The sequence below is a fragment of the Sinocyclocheilus rhinocerous genome, unplaced genomic scaffold (genome assembly GCF_001515625.1).
Source record: "Sinocyclocheilus rhinocerous isolate Xijiao unplaced genomic scaffold, SAMN03320098_v1.1 scaffold4355, whole genome shotgun sequence".
Taxonomy (NCBI): domain Eukaryota; kingdom Metazoa; phylum Chordata; class Actinopteri; order Cypriniformes; family Cyprinidae; genus Sinocyclocheilus; species Sinocyclocheilus rhinocerous.
Window position 1 is genome coordinate 238,451 of NW_015665823.1, and position 21,050 is coordinate 259,500.

The 21,050-nt window shown below is 38.9% G+C and overlaps 1 protein-coding gene across 1 annotated transcript; it reads right to left on the reverse strand.

Annotated features, from left to right (window-relative positions):
• Positions 1-1,166: 1,166 nt before the first annotated feature.
• tal1 (T-cell acute lymphocytic leukemia 1) lies at positions 1,167-7,348 on the reverse strand. Its single transcript, XM_016542659.1, has 4 exons — positions 7,276-7,348; positions 5,029-5,583; positions 3,874-3,965; positions 1,167-2,819 (listed from the first exon to the last, which is right to left on the reverse strand). Exons 2-4 carry the CDS (start codon positions 5,451-5,453, stop codon positions 2,389-2,391), a joined length of 948 nt encoding a protein of 315 aa, XP_016398145.1. The 5' UTR covers positions 5,454-5,583; positions 7,276-7,348; the 3' UTR covers positions 1,167-2,388.
• Positions 7,349-21,050: the final 13,702 nt, after the last annotated feature.

A 21,050-nucleotide genomic window follows, 5' to 3' on the forward strand; every position in this document is an offset into this window, starting at 1 on the left:
AGCTCAGTGTGAAAGTATCCATACTGTATATATATTCCATGTCTTTTAAAACCACAAAATTTAAATTTGCTAAAAAAAATTAATCATAGCTTTTAAATCTTGTTTGCATAAATTCAAGTATGGTGCGTCAAGATGGCTTGCACCAGTTTTGACGTCAGTTGCCTCAAACTTACTTTGTTTTGTGTCTAATCTTATGATCGATCATCACTGACATCAAACCAGGTGGGAAAAAAAAAACATTTGGGAACAACGTGAGTAAATAATAACCCATTTAAATTTTTTTTAGGTGGTCTATCAATGTAAAATACTGTAAATGTTGTATGAAATACTATCAATCACTGTCCATCCTCATACAAACTGTGTATTTGTGATTTCACGCTATCTCCTCTTGATATAAAAGAGGAGTGACTGTGCAGATATTTGACATGTAGCTTGAAATGCTTCTCATGTCCTCCAGCTGATAGGATGGAGAGCGTTTGGGAAGGTCGTTCATGTGTGTGGGTGTGGGTGTGGATCAGTGATTGGTCTGGGAACTGCCCTTGGATCAGTTTTTCACAGTCCCTGTAGGGCCCCTTGGGGCCGACCAATGACTTTTTCATTGGCTTTGATTCTTATCAGCCCTTCAGAATCATATTCCCAGGGTTCAAACACCCATGTATGCCCTGCTATGACCCTGACTGTCCTCACACCCTCAAAATCTTAAAATAAGATAGGCTTTTTCTGAGCAGGGCATATCTATGTTTTTGTCGTGTTAAGCGCCTGCAGTATTTGGTTGAATCTAAATCTTGTTAAAGGTATTTCTTGTTATCACATCCCACTGTATTCATTGTTCATGTCAGGGATTTAACATTTTGTTCCTTACATAAAAAATATATTGTATTTTTGTATTTTTTTCTTTAAGTCCCGACTAGCATGAGTGATTTGACAGTATTTTCATATATCTCAGTCCCTTCAAAGCACAATTTAATCCCTGTCTGCTGTGATTTTTGACACTTCGTAAAACGCTCCACTGGATTTTTTTTCCTTCTCTACCTTTACAGTTGTCATGGCAACAGAAAAGTCTATTATAATTCAGACATTTGACAATATGAACGTAATGTCCACACTAACAATAAATCCTCTATTATATTCAGCATTTTTCAGAAGAATAGCACACATGTTCAGGTTTGTGTTTTTTATTTTTGTGGGTTTTTATATAAAATTTGTGTGATATAACATTGCATATATTCATAGATAGATTCTCACCTTACAACAAAGGTCTTTCTACTAAATATCACATTAAAATAAAACAATTTTTGTTTGCTTGCTCATTTAATACCCAATAAAAGACTTAAAGGTACCAAGACTGGTTACTCAATCCTCTGCTAAAAAGCAGATCAAGTTCATACAAGTCAAATAAAGTGACAGAACGTTACTCCATGAATGCGTCATTGCGAGATGGTCGGGTTGGAGGGGTGTTTGAGCCAAAGAAACAAACGAATGAATGAATGAAGGTGAAATGGAGATGCGAATTAATGGTGTACCATGATCACAATGCAAAAGAACCAGTCTAAAGGAACATCGTTACAGACACACGACATTATCCCGGTCTATGTACACGTTCTTGTACCTCCTCCACCATTTTTCTTGTATGCGTGTGGGATTCGAAACATAATACCAAAAAACCATTTACAAAATGGCGTTTTTTCCAAATAGCATTTTGTTGCTATTGCCATTGATGCTCGTAATACTTAAAATAAAAGTCATAACTCATTACAATTCCCAGTATGTACACATTTGTCTCAAAGACGTTGCACAAAGCCAAAGCCGGGGCTCACCCTCATGTCACTTCAAACTTTAAATCTTGTGAAGAACAATACAAGTCATCCGTACAATGGAAGTCAATGGGGTCCAAAACTAAAACTTTGGACCCCATTGACTGTCATTGTACGGTTCTTCACATTTTTTTCTTCTAGGTTCCACCGAAGATAGAAACGCACATTTGGAGTGAGACGAGAGTGAGTAAATGATGCCAAAATTGACATTTTGGGGGGTGAACTATTCCTTTTCTTGCTTCAAATGCTCTTTTTCGTTGTACAAGTCCAGCTGTTTCCAATGACCTCCTTCACAGCGGTGTACCTGATGAGATGTGGGTACCATTCAATCTGTTTTCTTTCGTTTCCAGGTGGCGATCAACAATTCCTGCCTAAGTGTGGACTTAAAAATCTACCTGACGTTTTCCCCCGTACCAACGTTTCACCGCGGAGGGCACCTTAGTGTCTGTCGAAGCGCGAAGAGAAGAGCTCAACAGAAAGTCATACGTAAGAATATGCTTGCACACGACATGAACATACGCTAGTTGAGGTCCATGAAGCATTGCGCCTTCTCAGTCCGTCAATGCCAAATCAGTCATCGCTTGGCGTTTCCGTCTATCGGGTGGCTGGAGTGATGCAGTCCCCTCGCCGAAGACCTGGACTCCACCAAAGAGTCTTGGTCTTCGGTAAAGCTCTCCGGACTGGCGTCGCCATCCAGCAGGCTCCCGCAGCTGGAGTTTGGGCTCAGCATCTCCTGAAGGAGGTCGTCCCGCGCCAGGGTCGCATCTCGGGCGGCACGGGCGGGGGCTTCGCCGCCCACCATGTCGTCCTGGTCGTTGAGGAGCTTGGCCAGGAAGTTGATGTACTTCATGGCCAGGCGGAGGATCTCGTTCTTGCTGAGCTTCTTGTCCGGAGGGTGGGTTGGAATGAGCTTGCGCAGCTCGGCGAAGGCACCGTTCACGTTCTGCTGCCGCCAGCGCTCGCGGCTGTTCGTGAAAATCCGTCGCACGACTTTGGGCTGTGAACCTGCAAAGCAAAGGAAGTGTTTGGTTTGGTGTGTCAAAATCTGCATTTTTTTAGTTCTTGTTCGGAACAAATCTGCGACGTGGTTGAGTGGTTTAACAGTGGTTTCCTTGTGAACACACCTAAGGTGTTCACTCACTTCTCACTGATAGATTAGCTCTTTATCTCCCCCTATTTAGCCAAGAATTAATTAACCTTTCTATTATCTATGGCATTTTACATTCAATTATTCAGGGCCATTTCTCATCCTAGACAGCTCTGTTGGAACAGGGCTATCAATGCTTCACTTTGCCTGATGCACCAGTGACTTCATATAATTACACTTAGTTAAATGGATTCCCAACCTCTTGATAGTTAAGGAATAATTTAAAGCGTTTTTCGAAACGGCGGCGAGGGTAGCGTTACCTTTGATGCTCTTCTATATCGTATAAGAACATATTGTGTTGCGCAGTCGCCGTTTTCGTCTCATTTGAATCCTGCTTTTCTGTCTCAGCACTCGCAGCCAAACACATTGACTCATATTTGCATTTTTATAGGCAAGTCGCAGCTATCTCTCCAGTGCATACACTGATTTTTTTTCCAATTGGCAACTGTAACCACTTTTTTTTCTCTCTCTCACACATCCCTGATTACTGTCTTAAATCTTCTTTGTTTCACAAGATTATTTTGTTCTCCGTTTAGTTTAAGAAATGCATTTCTGTGCAATGCAGTATGATTTTTAGGGATGCAAAGATATTGACATCATGGAAATTGTCACTTTAGCTAACTAATATTTATTTTACAAAAAAAAAAAAAGTGACACAAAGTAACTGTACAGCAAATAAAGACATTGGGAAGTTATCTTGTTATTTTGATCATATTCGTTTTGTTTGCATTCTTCCATATTTTTGCAAAATTACTAAATATTTTCTTTTACTAAATATGGCTTGTTTGGCACATGATGTTGTTTTAAATGGAGAAAATGAGACAGATGATGGATGGCACATCATGAGAAGAAAGAGAAAAGCACAGCCAAAGAGTGGCTATCCATACTTAGAAAGATCTGAAATGCTCCTACCATCGTTGATTTCAACCTCATAAGGTACAGGTCTGCGTTTCACTCGACTGCTGGGATACATCCCATACTGATCCGCTTCTCCAGCAAAATCACTGAGGAGAAACACACGCAATTCAGGACATGCGATGTAAGAAAACTGATGTTTCCTAAAATGTTTCTGTTTATCTGCTTCAAATGTCATTGAACAAAACAGAAAATAGAATAACACAGAATAGAATGTCTTTAAAAATAAGAAAGCACCTAAATATGTAAATAGAAAAGAATAGGATAGAAAAGGCTTAAAAAAGGTGTATATAAAAATACATTTTAATGCATTATATTTATCTTTTACATATTCCAAGAAAAATGAAAAAGTGCTTAAATTGCACTTAAATTAAGGTGTTAGAATGCAATGGACAAAGCTTATAAGAAATGCATATAAAAATACATTTTAATGCATTGTATTATATATTCTAAGGTAAAAATGTCTTTAAAAATAAGAAAGAAATCACTGAAATACTTAAATTATAAAGTACAATAGAAAAGGCTTTGGTAAAGTGTATTAAAATAAATTTGAATGCATTACATTTATCTTTTACATATTACATCGCTGATGGAGAAAACGAAGTGCTTACATATTTGATATAGCCTGGATATAGAATAGAATAGAATAGGCAAGATAGCATGTTTGTACATAAAACATTTCAATGCAATTATATTTTACATATATGTGAGAAAATGAAAACTGATTAAAAAAAAAAAGAAGGTGAATCTTTTACCTTTTTATATATTGTTTATATAATTATTTATTTTAATTCATTATATGTTTCAGTGTCGTTTAATATACATTTTAATAGGCTAAATAAATAATTGCAAGTAACTGTAGGCTCCCATAGCATTACAGTGTAGTCTACCGATCATTTCAGGTACGCTATCATAAAATAAATCATATTTACAGATTGTTTTAGTGTATTACAGAGAAAATATAAAATCGAGAAATTACGGATTTTCAGATAGTTGCAAATATTAAAATGCGCAAAAAGTGGAATACAGATTCATTAAGCAATGTTTTTCATAAATGCATCTTAACTTTGCAACACATTTTTAAATGTTAAATGAAATAAAATATCTTTGTTTGATATCCTACTCAGCACGGAGTGTAACAGCAGAAGTTACCTGTTAATAGTGGCGAGCGGTGGGGTCATGTTGCTGTAGAGCATCGCTCGAGCCGGGAGAGGGAAAGCGGGCGGACTCAACTGCACCATTCGAGTGTCACTCGGCGGCTCTCTGGGAGGCAGCGGCAGTGGAATCGGTGGTCTGCACAGCTCGGTGGTCTGCACCTTATGTCTGATGTCTGCCTTGAGCTCTCTGCCTTTTATATCCGCGCTCCCTCCTCTCCTGGACAGCTCGATCACCGCCACTTCCTTTTTTAGCTCGGTGGCGTGGTGCGCCGTTTCCTTGGCAACGCCATTGAGGACGCCGCGCTCCTCTGGGAGGTGATGCTCTCCCGTCTCCGCCGTCGTGCCTTCCTGTTTCCCGCACGCGTCTCCCTCCGCGCTCGGGCTGAGCGGAAATTGCTCGGATTTCATTTTTTCCATCATACTTGAGTAAAAATCCAAAAAAAGCGGTTTTCCCAAAAGCTTGTATATAGCCTATATAGTGGTATCCAAAGGTAATTATAATTCCCAACCAATCAATCCAGCGGCTGTTTAGCTTCTCATCGGAGGTCGCCTGTGAAAGAACACACCTTTAGGAACATTGATTGAACGCCTGCGTTATTACGCGCGGCGCATAATTTCTGTGCCGAGCGCGGGCGTGACTGGAAACACTGACAGGGTACAGTAATACAGCAGCTCTGTGGAAACACGTGTCATGTGTCTCACTGAGCCATGCAAAGGCCTGATCAGTTTTAGACGTTTGTTCTTGCACCAGTATGAGAGTAAATAGGCTAGTCAAGCAAGATTGCATAAATGTAGCCTACAAACGACAGTTGATGCATTTCAAAGAGTTTTCGGTCAAATTTATTTTATGATATAGGCCTATGTGTGCAGGTGGTGTTTTTTTTTTTGTTTTGTTTTTTGGTCTCGACCTGACCTTGGTCTGTCATATCATCATTCTGTTCATGGTATCTGGAGATAACCGGTGTCTTGGTTGGGAAAGAGCTTATCTTCTGCTAACATGTTCTACATTTTTAACAGAAAATAATGCGTAATTATTACAGGACATATTCAATAACATCTTTATAGATTTGCATGTTAAATCATATTCTTACACTTAAATGACCAACTTTGTTATCATTATGTTGTTGTTGTTTCGGTATTATTTTAACATTGCTCGTAACTATAATCTAAATCACTATAATTTCGTATAGCCTATTTCAATATCAATTCATATTAACCTATTTATTTTAGGGGTGATGTTACTGTCAATATGGTGGCTTCATTTATTTGTATGCGTTGTTTGTCTTTTCATTTTTTTTTTAAATCCAGGAATGGAGCTAAAACGAACATTTTTACGTGAGTAGTTGCGTCCATTTTTGCACATTTATGTCTGGTTTTAAATATTATAGATATTTAAAAACATATTTTAGTTTTTCTATAGTTGACTGTTTGTTTATAATGCCATTTCGTCGTTGATAAAAAAAAAACGATGTCTAAGATTGATGCACGATAATATTCGTTTTATGTTGTTTTCATTCTCAGACAATCCATGTGTCATCAAGTTTATTTTACTGCAAGATCATTATTAATAGCCTACATCATGCCCAATTTAGATACTCTTATACATTTACTCCGTAGCTAGCCTATTTATAATGTATCATCTTCTTATATTTATAATATATGCAAGTGCTTATATTTGCTCAGAGTTGCTTTAAAACAAGCTTTATTTAACAACAAAATCTGACGATAATAAACATAGGCTATTTACACGGTCTCAAATAGATTAATAATTCGACACGTGAATGTCAACAAACTTGAAAAACAAATAATCCGTGTTTACCATATTTAGTAACAAATAACCCGACCACAATGTGAATTTTAGTTTTATAAATGTGAAATATCGATGGGATCCGTCCGTTTATTGATGGAGTTATGATGACTGTTATTTTAAGCACTAAACGGAAAAGAGGAAAATAGCAGGCGGGAGGTTTTGTGTGGAAAATCGAATCGAAATGAATCGAATTTCGTAACTTTAGATTAAACGATCGTGTCTAAAGCGCTCGTTAAATATAAAATAAATGGCGAATCGATATCTGCATTCTGCAGGCTCAAAGGCCTATTTGCTCCAAGACCGAGTACAACCAAATAAAAATTCTATAAATCATATCTGACCTCATATTAATCATCTGGAGTCGATAGAAAGCATAATTGTGACCTGCGTTAGTATCAAAGGAGCGCAGAAACACCAATTTTCGCCTCTTACCGTCGTCGGGCGGTGGATGTTAGTGTGTGCATGGAGCCATTTTGTGGTGGGTCATCCATGTCTGAGGTTTTAGATGCACTGAAGTGCTGTGTGGAACTGGAAGTGAGGTCTATATAATTCCACATCACGTCCAGCGCGCGCCTCTCTCAGTATGGGGAGCGGAACACGGGCGCAATGTGGCCAGGCGAGATAAGAGCGCAGTGGCGGCCACTGCGAGGTCGATAAGCCCCTAAACCCATTATTTATGAAATGATTCATTATTATTTTGCTTTTTATCGAGGGCAAATGTGAAGAGAAAAATATAGACTTATATTGTGAATGGATATGCATAAAAAATAACTCAGCGGATTGAGGGAGGAAACGAATGCGTAATATTGTTGAACTGCTTCAGGGCTCAATCAGAAATTAATTATGCGGCCAAAAGTAACACATTTTCAGTGATATCGGCTGGGGATGTAGGGTTGAAAAGTACCATTAGCGGCTGTTTGTTTTACACATTTCAGCGTTTTCGGGTGTTCAGATTAAACTGGAAATCATGTAGCCTCATAACCCACCCTCGCTGAGTAAAACATGTTAGACAGGTTATAAAGGTAGACAGGCACAAATTGCAAAAGCTAACTGTTGTGAATTCTATTTCATTTCTGGCCAATCCAAAAATGCACAAAAATAATCGCGATAGCCTATGTTAATGATGATTTTAGGGGACGTTGGATTTGATTCTTCAATTTTATTTTCTCTCATTTACCTTTTTGAAGGTACACATCTTCACAAATTGTATGTAATAATTAAGGATGCACTGTGTGTGTGTGTGTGTGCGTGTGTGTGTGTGTGTGTGTATGTGTTATCAGCATTTTTGTTAAATCTAGCAGAATTGGACAATATTGTAAGCAAATGTCTGATATTTGATATTTAGGCCCTTTAAAATGATAAAATAAATAATTCTTCATATTTACTTCTGTATAACTTTACAATGTTTTTGATGCATTATTGTCAAATTCTAAATTAGAGCTTTGAACACTTTTAAAAATGTATTTAGCCTAAAATTTAATAGGCCTACATTTTATTTTAGTCTTTATAGTGATATTTTATCTATCATAATAATATTTTCTCGCTAAGTGTTATTTTTTATACAATGAAAAAATATATAGGCTACAATGTAGAATTCTGGCTTTAACAAAGAAATCTTTATGAGCCAAAATGTCAATATTAGTACATCCTTGATGTTCGATATACGTTATTGAGTATATGCCTATAATGAATAAATTATTGTGACACTTAATATAATAATAGACTATAAAAAACGTCTCTTATTTGCTATATTTGTAGCCCAACGTGCACCTATATTCAGAAACTGTTTCAAAAGGAAATATGATAGGCTACAATTTCATCATAATTTGGTCACTCAGATGTTTTTCTCTGCAGTTACGTGCAAATGTTTACATGTAGCCTACTGGAGATGTTTCGATGATGATGAAGATATGAAGCCCATTAGTTCGTCATCATCGTTGTCAACACATTTACTCAATATTATCACAGTTAACCGTGATTGTCAACACTGGAGAGGGGTGTCAGGTATAGAGGAGAAGGCAGGCAGTTGATAATATATCTTCATGAATGAATGTATGAAATACACGCAGAATAATATGTGGGAAATCAGCTCCATCATCTGAGAGCCTTTGATCTCGGGCCTTTGTTAGTTCATTGCCACGGATTTTGAGTGATTTGGGAAGGATGCCCTGCGAGACTCGCCAGAATTTGGTGTAGGCTAAACCTCAAAGGACCACCTTGCGGAGTGCGATAAGACGGTATCAGTGAGCCAACGACCCCGGGTTCATCCATCAGACAGGGATGAGAGCCACTGGGCGTACTAGTGCTGTTTGGCAGACACTGCCACCATGACAGCTTCCTCCTATGACAAGCTTTTCCCCATGTTTGCTCAATCCAATATAAATCTGCTCTAAATTTACTCGCATTATTTCCAGGTGTTAATAATAAACAGCAAGCCCAAGAACATTAAATTTACCCTTTCAAGATGCAGACTTACTCTCTCCTTCTCACGGTGGACTCAAATCGACCCTTCACACTTGAGGTAAGTTCTTCTTGAGTTCTTCAAACTTTGAAATGACTAAATGTTCGGAAAGCTACATAGCCTATCTTCATTTTTACCCGTTTCCCCATAAACAGGAAAACGGTTGTTGTTTAGAGTCATGATGATCTCGTCACGATTCTCGGTCTCAAGGACGAACTAGTCGTGTCTCTGAACACGCCGATGTCACGAGCAGCTTCCTGCAAGCCTCCCTGGCAAACAGAACTGAGTGAGTTATGGGTGTTTGATTGTGTTCGTACCACTGCACGAAGCACGTCGTTAAATTATTATTAAGTCACTGTAGCTATGACTTCGTTTGAGGTGGGTATCCTTATTAGGATACCCACCTCAAACAAAGTCAACCCAACATAGGCTATAGCCCAAGAAAACGTGTTAGGCTACTGGTCAGTAAAATGTGCAAGGGAAACAAAAAGATATTTGGGTTTGCGTGAGACAAACGTCCTACCGATTTGGCGCAGAAAATTACTGACATCAAAACTGAAGATCGTTGCAGTAGCCTAGACATGCAGTCCAGATGAAGATAAAGGTGAAAAGCATAGGCTACAATAGCATTTGCTGTTCAGCAGTCTATTGATGAGATTTAACAGAACAGATCAGATTAAATAAAATTAATAGGCTTAAAATTGGGTACAAAAACATGTGATATTTGTTATTAGTCATTCATTTGTTTTTATTAAAGGCCACAACAAAACTCAAAATTACTAGGGTAAATGACAAAACGTAGACTATAGACTAGACTAAATTGACAAAGGTAGTAGTCTAACTTGTAGTTCAGTTGGCTAAGTGAATTCAGTAAGCGCTCTAAGTGAATTAGTGTTTTTGGTTCACTGAAAAGAAAGGCCGACTCAAAAGAGTCATTCGTTTGGGAATCGAACTGTTTTATTCTCTGCATGTTTTTGATTCGGTAAAATGAACTGTCTCAAATTGATACCATTGGTTGTTCATTTTGGCTTTGATTCACTGTAAGAACCGGCTCATAAGGATAATTCGTTTAGGAATCGGACTACCACTAGTCGCGCTGTAGGCCTAATGTTTTTTGACTCACTGAAAAGAACCTGTTCATAAGAGTTATTTGTTCATTGGGAACCGTGGTCCTGCGGGTTTTGTTCACTATAAAGAACCGACTCAGAGTAGTTCATTCCAAACGAACAAAAACAACAAGTTTTACGAAACTGGGGACAAACTGAGAACTTGAGGCATGATAGAAAATTGGAGGAACATTTATAATGGTGATTACGCCCTCTAATGGTGTGATTTGGTATTGGCAGCAGCATGAATTTTTAAAAAGTGTCTGCGCAAATTTTCTCAATGCAGCATCGCCCTCTTATGGTTAGACACTGCATGACATATTACACTCATAGTTACTAATGTAATGGTAGCTGTTCATGCTATGTGAAATAATGAAGTACTGTAATTATGCTCATGCTACAGGATATGCTTTTGAAATGGAAAACATTGACGATTAGCCCACGATTTGTTGGTACAAATGAAAAGAGTGAATAAGACGGAAAAAAATCATTAAGGGAGAGGTTGAGGAAGTTCTCTTACAGCAATGTAAAATATTTTCTACATTATACAGATCACACTTCATCTGCGTTATGTGTAGTAGTTTATTTATTTATTAGAATATAGCTTATATTCCTAATATACTGTAGCTTTATTATTATATAGCACTAATATTTTAGCAGTGGTGACATACATAAGGCTTTGTGTGCTATTCCTGACAATAGTTTAAGACCTAATAACATTATAATACCATATAGAAATGAAAACCAAGGTTTTAGCTCATTCTGTACAAAAAAAAAAAAAACTTTAATAATTTAAAACAATGACCACTATGGAAAATCAAAGATAGAATATTATGTGGGATGATAATCACAATTAAGTCCATTTTTATGTTAAATCAGTTGTAGTCTGTGTTTATATAATTTGTATTCAATAATTTACTGTGCATATTTTGTTTCGTGTCTTGCAGGTACCTAAAATGTCCACAAGATAGAGCTATTCACTAAGCTCCTCCTGCATTTGTGTCCTGTCTTTAGTCCGTATAAGGTCATGCAGTTTGTCTTCACTGAAAAGAGGAGCTTTATGGAAAGTTGTTTTCACAAGGAAGACATTCTTTCCACTTAAGCCAGGTCACGCCACCCCTCCCCACCCCTCCTGACATATTTGCCTTGTGCAACCTACATGTAGGATTATAGACAAAGTAAACCTATGGATCTTCATATTAGACATACATTAAGTCTAACTATTGACAGATTTCCATAGTTTAGCAACATTGGCAAACCCTGCTTGATTTTTGTATAACACAGACAAAACCTGAGGAAATGACAGTTATATAATCTATAGCCGGTTATTTCCAGTACTCTAAACAGTGTTCCTTTTGTATCTCCAAAGGTTTTTGCACCAAAGGGCGGCTGCTGAATCTCTTGTTACAGAGTCAGCAGAATTAGTAGCGTCTGACATGGACTTTCATGTGGCTACTGTAAACCGTACTATAGTAACCCACAGCTGGCTCAGTGTGAGTGACACAGCGTCATCAAGTGAGAGCGACGAAGAAATGAGGTCATGAATAAACAGAAGTGAAAGGGGTCAGTGTGCTGTTTTCTCATCAGGACCTACTACAGAGTATTTTTTCAATGCCTCGCTTGGCAAGAAATTGAGGGTGTGTTCCTTAAGTTGAGGGTGGAATTTCTTGATTCACAGCTGTAATTTACAACATCGGTATAACTTACATAAAAGTACTATGGTAGAAGCAGTAATTATATCAGATAATAGTATTGAATGATTACCATATTCATACACTATAATATTTAAATCCCTTACAGAAAAGTAAAGACTGTACTATGGTAAAATTATGGTAGACCATGTTACTTGTATTTATGTACTATGGTATTTATATGATACTCCAAGAATAACATTATATTTACATGATATATGTCCTAAAGATGTGTTAGTTTACTTCATTAAAGTTAATTCAGAAAATACCAGGGTATTTTCATGGTATCATGTCCCAAAAAAATGGCATTATCATGGTAAATGTGCATTACACTTGAAAGAAAGCAAGTTTTTTTTTTTTTGGACATGGTAGCCTACTAGAATGGATTTTGAACATGTACCATGGTAGCACCATGGTATTCCTGGAAGTACCATACAAAAACCATGGTACATAAATTTCAGTAGCATCATATGTTTAGAATCACTATAGTAATACCATCACTGTGCCACCACAGTACACTTCTGTAATGTTACTACAGTGTCATGTCCATTAAATTCACAGTATTACCATACAAGTCTAAAAAATATCATCATGGTTCCATATCCATAAAACCACAGTTTTACTACGGTAAATGTACAAAAGAAGGTGGCATTATCATGGTAAAAGTGCATTACACTTGAAAAAAGTATAAGTTTTTTGGACATGGTACTAGAATGGCTTTTTGGCCATGTACCATGGTAGCACCATGGTATTCTCAGAAGTACCATATAAAAACTATGGTACATACATTTCAGTACCATCATATATTTCAGGTTTACTGTGGTAAATGTAAAAAAGAAGGTATTACCGTGGTACCAGAAAAAAAAACACGTCTAAAAACAAAATCAGCATGATAAAGGTTCCAAAAAAATGTAAGTACCATGGTACTTCTAGGTCATGTGAAATACACAATCGCAGGTTTGGTTTGTAGGAATTTCTCCTTGCGACTGGAGAAAGCCTATACCTGCTTACGTTAAACATGTCATACTGTGCATGCTTCGCATTCCAGGTGGGTCATTATTATGGATCATTATTGTGTTGTGGGGGTTTAAGTGTAGGAGGAAAATATCGAAGGATGAGATTATAAGCGAGAGGAGTGTGTGTCGTGGCTACAGATGTGCGCTATCGCTCTCTCTCTGGCTCTTATCTCTGCAGGTTGAGAGAGTGATTCATCCATCAGCTCGGCGGGCGGCTCGGTCTGCTGTTTCTCAGCTCTATAAATACACAGCCCACGCTAAATTTGATGCCGTGGGGGCGCTACTGTCCAAGTAGAATTACCTCACAAGCGTGTGCATGTGGGTCTTTCACCTTTCCACGTCAAGCTCTGAATCACCAGCCAGGTCACAGCATTCTTTTTTTATCACTGCACATCCTGGTGCATTTTCTTGGAGCGGACTGAATCAGGTCTATTTTAAAACACAAGGTTGACTGGCTCTGCATGGGGGAGGCGGATGTGTCACATTGCTTTATGTTCATAGATCTGCCATATTAGCATGCCTGCACCCAGACAGCCTCTGATTATGTTTTGGCTGGAGGCATGATGAAATCACGTGTGTTGGCAAATGTATGTCTGAGCGTTCGCATCTCAGGTGTTGAACCCTGACCTCCGGGGGGTCCTTGGGCTCCTGGTCATGGCGAAATTAAGGGACTGTCTGGTAGGGGGGGTCTGTCTGGGGAGAGATTGATTTGAAGTGATGCTGTTTTGACTGCCATGTAGTTAGCCTAGAGGGAGTGGTTTTTGGACACACTTATAATGAGGGACATGTCTTCTACCTGGCAGACATGCTAATGCAGATCACGTGACGTTAGGTATCATTACCATAAGAGGATCAAAAGCAAAGGGAGCTGTTGTCATCGACTGCGCATTTTTTCTTTGGCACACAACATTCATGACATCATTGGCAATTTCTTGAAAACAGATCAATTTTTGAACCATTACATCGGGTCCAGAATCTTTATTGTTTTATGTAGCTCAATTGGTAGAGCGCGTTCCAAACGGTGCTGGAGTCATGGTTTCGATTCCCAGAGAAGACGCTGTCATAAAATATGTATGCTGAAGTTGCTTAAAGTGTCTAGGAATTAACGTTTCTTGTTTTTTTTCCCGTTCTTGATTCTGGTGACATTTGACGTTCAATCTCCTCCAGAGGTGTGCCTGTACTAAGCTATCACGCTCAGACAAAGCATTCTGGGCAGTGCTAGGTGTAAAGAGATTAAATACCGTATGTGTTTTATCCTCATCGTAAATGCGACTGACTTTGAACAATAAGGCAGCTTGCTGGCAGGAGGTTGGCCCCCTTTGCCCCCGGGGTGTATGTGGGGGTTGGGAAAAGCTGTTGGAAGTATAAGAAAAAAAAAACGAAAGAGGTGGCGGTGGAAGGGGGGCAACCATGCTGTTTGTGTATTGTCGTGACGGAGGTGGTGTGTGACATGAAGGGGTAAAAAAAAGGAGTCCTAGGCATACGAGGGGAGTGGGGGTAGCTGAAGAACCTTTGGCTGGAATGTGGTTACCTCACACGCCCTGCCCCCACTCATCCGTGACCCCCGTCACAGTTCCCGGGATGGGGTCCTGATTTGGGGGATGTGCCCCCTTTGTCTTGAGGTTTTTGTCGCTCTCATTACCATTTGACTCCTTGAGGGGTTTTGCAGCGAATGGAGTTAAAGTTTGGTTCCCCCTAAACAAGCTGTCCACGACATTCCCAACCAATCAGTTCATGCAGAAAAACAAATGGCATCCGAGGACATTCGTCTGTGGCTAATTGACGCAAATTTCACACATTTATGATTTTTTGCCCCTCCTCTGTAGGATTCTGACATCCGTTGAGATGTGTCAGTAGCTTGAGTCACATTTCCGTGTGACTCCTCGGTTGCCTCTTGGGATGAATTTACCAATTGTCTCCTACTTTTTCCCCTCAGAGAGGTAGAGCAGCCGGTGGGCTAATATCTGGCGTACCTCAGGGCTCACTGCTAACCCTCAGAGTAATTGAAATAATAACGCACGCTGCCTGGAGCACCCAGAGTGATTACACTGTTTGGGTTGCTAATTCCACTTTCCCCTGCACGCAACTACAAACACGGTAATGCATCGGCCCGCCTCAGTACTCTTGTTTGTTGTTGTTCCTCAGCTTGACAACTGCGCTCTCTTCCACCCCCCAGGGAGCGTGTGGTGTTCTTGTCTGCTAAATATCTCCAAATGACCACAGCGGTTCAATGGCTCCTTTCTGGAGAAGGGATAAATATGTAGTTTAACACAGCTAGTTGCATGTAGCTTTAAAATTTGTTCTAGTAAGCTATCAAATAACGCTAGTTTATGAATTAAATCACTGTTGTGATGTAAAAGTACTTAACACTGATTGTGTTTACTCCTAGTAGTGTCAAACAGATACTTTTAGCTAGTTACTCCAGAACATCACTCTAATATTACAACATGTTTTGCTAACTTTTATCGCTATCAAACAGTGCAACATCAATCGTTCTTGGTGCTGAATATTTATTTTAAACAGTATGCAACAAACAGAAAGTGAAAGGTTTTAGTAGCATTGCTACATTTAGCTAGTTACTCTTAAACTACCTTTTGCTAATATTTTTAGCAAGACAACTTGCAAATTTGCTGAATTTAGCCTAGCTATATAAACACAAATCTAGTTTTTTCAAGCCTATCTGAATAGCTAGCTTTAAAATTAGTTATAGTTCGATATTGAGGACTGATAGTATATCCTACAATGTTTTGATTATATTTTAGAAAGACAAGCCAGCTGATTACTTTTGTCAGTCTTAGAAAAGTTTGTCGCAGCTGAATTCAACCTAGCTATATAAACACAAATCTAGTTCTTTCAACCCTATCTGCATAGTTAGCTTTAAAATGAGATATATTTACTTTTCAAGTACCACTAGTTTATACTACAATATGTTTTGATAACATTTTTAGAAAGATGAGCTGCTAATTACTTTTATCAATCTTAGAAAAATGTGTTGAAGTGTAATTCAACCTTATATGGAAGCCTGTTTCCACCACTGAATAAAAAAAGGTAATTGCAACTTTTTAGCTCACAATTCAGACATTTTTTCTTGCAATTGCGAGTTTACATCTCACAATTCTGACTTTTTTTCTCAGAATTGCATGATACAAACTCAAAATTCTGTTTTTTTTCCCTCAGAATTGTGAGATATAAACTCACAATTGCAAGTAATAAAGTCAGAATTGCATGATATAAACTTGCAATTCTGACTTTTTTTCTCAGTATTGCGTGTTTTTATCTCGTAATTGTGAGTTTGTCTCGCGATTCTGACTTTTTTCTATAACTTATTTCTTCTCGCAATTGCGAGTTATAAAGTACAGTTCCTCGCAACTGTGAGATAAAACACAGAAATCGCGAGAAATAAAGTCAGAATTGCAAAATATCTACTTTTTTATATTTCGCAATTCTGCCTTCATAACTTACAATTCAGTTTGTGTCACGCAATTCTGAGAAAAAAAGCCAGGATTGCGAGATAAATAGTCGCAATTACCTTTTTTATTTTTCATTCAATGGAGGAAACAGGCTTCCATTACCTAACTATATAAACACAAATCTAGTTCTTTCAACCCCATCTGACAAGCTAGTCTACCAAATACCGCTAGTTTCTGGTTATGATGCGAAACTGCTGAGAGATGATGTTTATTAGCTATTTGTGAAAAACCGGTAAGGAGAGTATTGGACAAAAGTAGTGAAACTTGTGGTGAGACCTAAACAATCACTTGACGATTATAATTTGAGTTGCTACTGACAGGGCGGTAGAAGGGCGGTGCCCACGGTACAGGTCACACCACATGAGTTAAGTGAGCTCACCTCACACAATTGTGTGTTTTTTGCTCGTTCAACCAGTTTAGAGTTTGACACCACAGGAACACACCTTTGCCTCAGGCTCTGACCGTCTCCACATCCAGTCAACAAACTTGTCCTTTCTCTCTCAATCTGCTTTGTTTTGAAGGTTGTGGAGGAGTGGCGACTATTTTGACGTTAGATTACAGACTTGGTAACATCTTTTATTGATAGCAAGTAGTGGGAGGGGAGCTATTATGTAATTGCTAATGTTGATAGTCAGTGAGGTTTGTGTTTCTACTGCATGTCCAGGAGACATGCATCAATTATGAGGTGTGTAATTCAGGGGTCCGGATCGCTGTCGTACCTCCGGCTCGAACCCATGCGACACGCGCTTGTGACGCACAGCAATAACATTAAAACATCCTTGCTCTATCATCCTAATGCTGTTTCTCTCTCTCCGCTCTGTTTACAAAAATAGCAACCGCCATACAGGGCCAGCAGCTCTGCACACACACACACGCTGAAACTGAATGAAGCAAAACAAACACACTCAGCTGTTTGGCACACTGGGCAGCGAGAGGCTGAGGGAGGTTTCGTGTTACTCCCTTCCAAACATCGCCCCACTTCTATCCCGGTTATGTAATTTCAAGGGTAATAATATGGGACAGAGTGTCCTTGCTGTTCTGGACTTATGAACAAACAGATTGGAGGGGTAATGGAGAGAGAAAAAGAGAAAGTATTATCTCTCTATCATCTATCTATCTATCTATCTATCACACTCTATCTATCTATCACAAGTCTTCTACTGTTCTGGACAGATCAAATTAAATCTGTCTGTCTATGCAGATATATAAAAGGGAGTGAAGAGTAGAATAAAGAAAAACATGAATGTGAATATATGGGAAAGAAGAGAGGAAGAGAGGTGGGTGTATGTAAGGGGCCTGCAAAGAGGAAAAAAGAGCTGTGTGTGTTTGGATGATGAATGGCCGGTAGTGTTCGCAGGAGGTGCATGATTACACACAGACTTGATGGTAGAAGACACAGACAGGACAGCCATGGGAACAAATGCTAAAGCTCTGTTACAAAACCTAGTGAGCTCACTATCTAGATTGCATCGTAGACATTGCGCGCTTTTGATTCTAAGGTTTAAATTGATAGACATTATGCTGCCTTTTCAGGTACCTTGTTTTGGCTTATTTTATTACATGCATGCATCTATCTGTCTGTCTGTCTGTCTTAGAATCCATCTCTCTCTCTCTCTCTCACACACACACACACACACACACACACACACACACACATATGCGCACACTCTCACAGTCTGCTACTGTTCTGGACAGATCAAATTAAATCTGACACCCAAGCACCCAAGGATGTTTTTCATACATACAGTAGCACCACCCCTCCACCACGCCACACAAAGACACAAACAAAAACATGCGTTTCCAACACCCTCACCCTTCTCACACACACGTGTGTGGATGCATCCATAAACAAACAAATGAATACACACTTAGGCCAGATTTGCAGCTGATGTCAAACAAGGCCAGCAGACCCTCCCCCCCAACAACAGCCCCCACCACAGATTCACTGAAGTCATGCTGGGACAGCATCTGCCGTCACCAATACCTCCACCCCCCGTTCCTTCAAAATCTCCCCTTCTGCTCCAACATCCCCCTCCACCACCTCTTGTTTCCGCTCCACACACATGCACACACATAAGGTATCTGGCCTTTTTATTGCCCAATTTGTCCCCTATATAAACTGTCAGTCCATTTCGAAATATACTTATTAGCCACTGTGCCGCTGCATACCCTTACAGTACATACTTTGTGGCTACCATTGTACGTGACGTGTCAGATAGTAATACCATGGTACTTTTTTATATACCATGATATTTACTCAAAAAAGCACGGTGGTGATAACATGGTACAGTAATGGTGTCAGATGATTGATTTATAACATTGTACTGGAATGCTTCAAATATTAATTGACTGGTATTTGCAGTACACATTAATGACTAATAAAGTATTATGATAAAAATTGTCATAGGAACTACTGTTGTGCTTTGGATAAGTACCATTTACCATGGTATTGGTTGAAGTTCCATGTAAATACCATGTTAAATGGTACATGTCCAAAATACCATAGTATCAAGATATGGTATCTTTTTTTAATGACTATGGTGCTATGGTACCACTATGGTATTTTGGACATTTACCATTGGCAGTACCATGACATTTTGGAAGTACCATGTGCTACAATATAAAAACCATGAATTGAAGAATTTAAGTACCATGTATATTTCAGAGTACCATAGTATTATACTCTATATAATTGTGTTAATTTAAAGAATACTATGTAGCTGTGTATATCAAATAACAAAAACCGTGTTAGTACCATGGTACTTTTTTGTGAGTCATTTAAAAGATACTATAACATTGTTGTGGTGTATATACTTCAAAGAATACCTTGGTATTACCATAGTACCATGCCCAAAACATGGCAATAACATGGTCATTTTTAAGTGCATGTTATCACACATCAAAGGAAAGGCGATCACTCAATGCCTCTTCTTTTCCGCTGCACTCAGCAACTGTTCTTTTTTTCTGGCCTGGCACATATCTCTATTTTTAAAGCGACACCTTCCTATCAGCCCCAATGGGTGGCCCAGGATTTCCTAATTGTGATCAACTTTCAGCCTGAGCTCTTGCTGGAAGGTTCTGCTCTCTGGCTCAGTTTGGGTCTTGCGTGTAAAATCCGCTAGTCTCCTTAGGCATCTGTTGACTTGGCATGTAGCAGGAAATCACAGCGAGCAGAAACGCGTAGCCGTAATCTGCTGGCCTCCTGCAGGTCACTAGAGCAGGAGGCTAATGGACGGGATTGTGTGACCCGCTGGACTGCCAAGCACTGTGGGAAACACTTTAAGAGGGGTTAAAGTCACTGTTGGCTTTAACCTGTACGTCATACATCAGTGCTGTAGTGTCTTAGACACATATGTTCACTTTTGTTCAAGCGTAAATGCAATGGACACATGAGAGACACACGAGAAATGACAATATCTCCTCAACGGTTCTTTGATAGTTTGGTTTGGGTAGTTAAAAGGGCGGCGCTTGCTCTGAGCAGGTGTCGAATTAGATAAGAACATATTAGTCTATGACGGGAGATAGAGACAACATGTTGTACCCTCTCTTATGTACATTTTTATAAGATAATTTGACCCCAAAATAAAAATTCTGGCTTTACATGTTTGTTCTTCACAGCGAGAGATGTTCTTCTTCTGCTCTTCTCTGTACAATGAAAGTTAATGGGGGCAGGTACTGTATAGCTCCAGAAATTACAAAAAGCATGATAAATGTACTGTGAAAGTGATCGACATGATTCATATTCAAGCTAAACATTAACTTTGTGGGAGGAACAGACCACAGTTTTAACTGTTTTCTCTTGAAAATACAGTGGCCATCTCTATTGACTTTCATTGTATGGAAAAGAGCAGCGTGAACATTCTCCCAAACATCTGTTTTTGTTTTCCACAGATCAAAGAAAATCATATTGGTCTGGATCAACATATGGGTGAGTAAAAGATGACCAAATCCTTATTTTTGGGTATACTACCCATTTAAAGGGTTCCTTAGTGGTTCTTTGCATGACCTTAGGTTCACCTGAGACCATCCTCAGTATTTTTGTCATATAGGGTTCTTTGTAGGGGTGAGCAATTAACCAGTAGAAATTTTGGACTATCGTCTCTATCACGGTTATACACTCACATGAAGTTGCTGTGCTGCATGGTCATGAAAACGTATCATTTGCACACGTTTTTTAAGCATTGTGGTTTAAAACCAATTGATTTGAAGCCATTGAAATGCAATCAGAAGTGAAAGAGAACTCATTTCGCTGTATGTGCGCACTGTCTGAGATACTGTTTCTGAGCGCTGTCAGAGAGGCGTGTGCACGTGAAGACGGTGATCATAGAGTGTGGAAGTATTAAACGGAGGTATTTTTGCCACTTTATAGGCTTTGAATGGTTAAAAACACACTTGTATGTGTCAAAATGTTCATATTTGCAAGTATCCTCATAAACACAGTAATTTAGGTCTTAAGTGAAAGC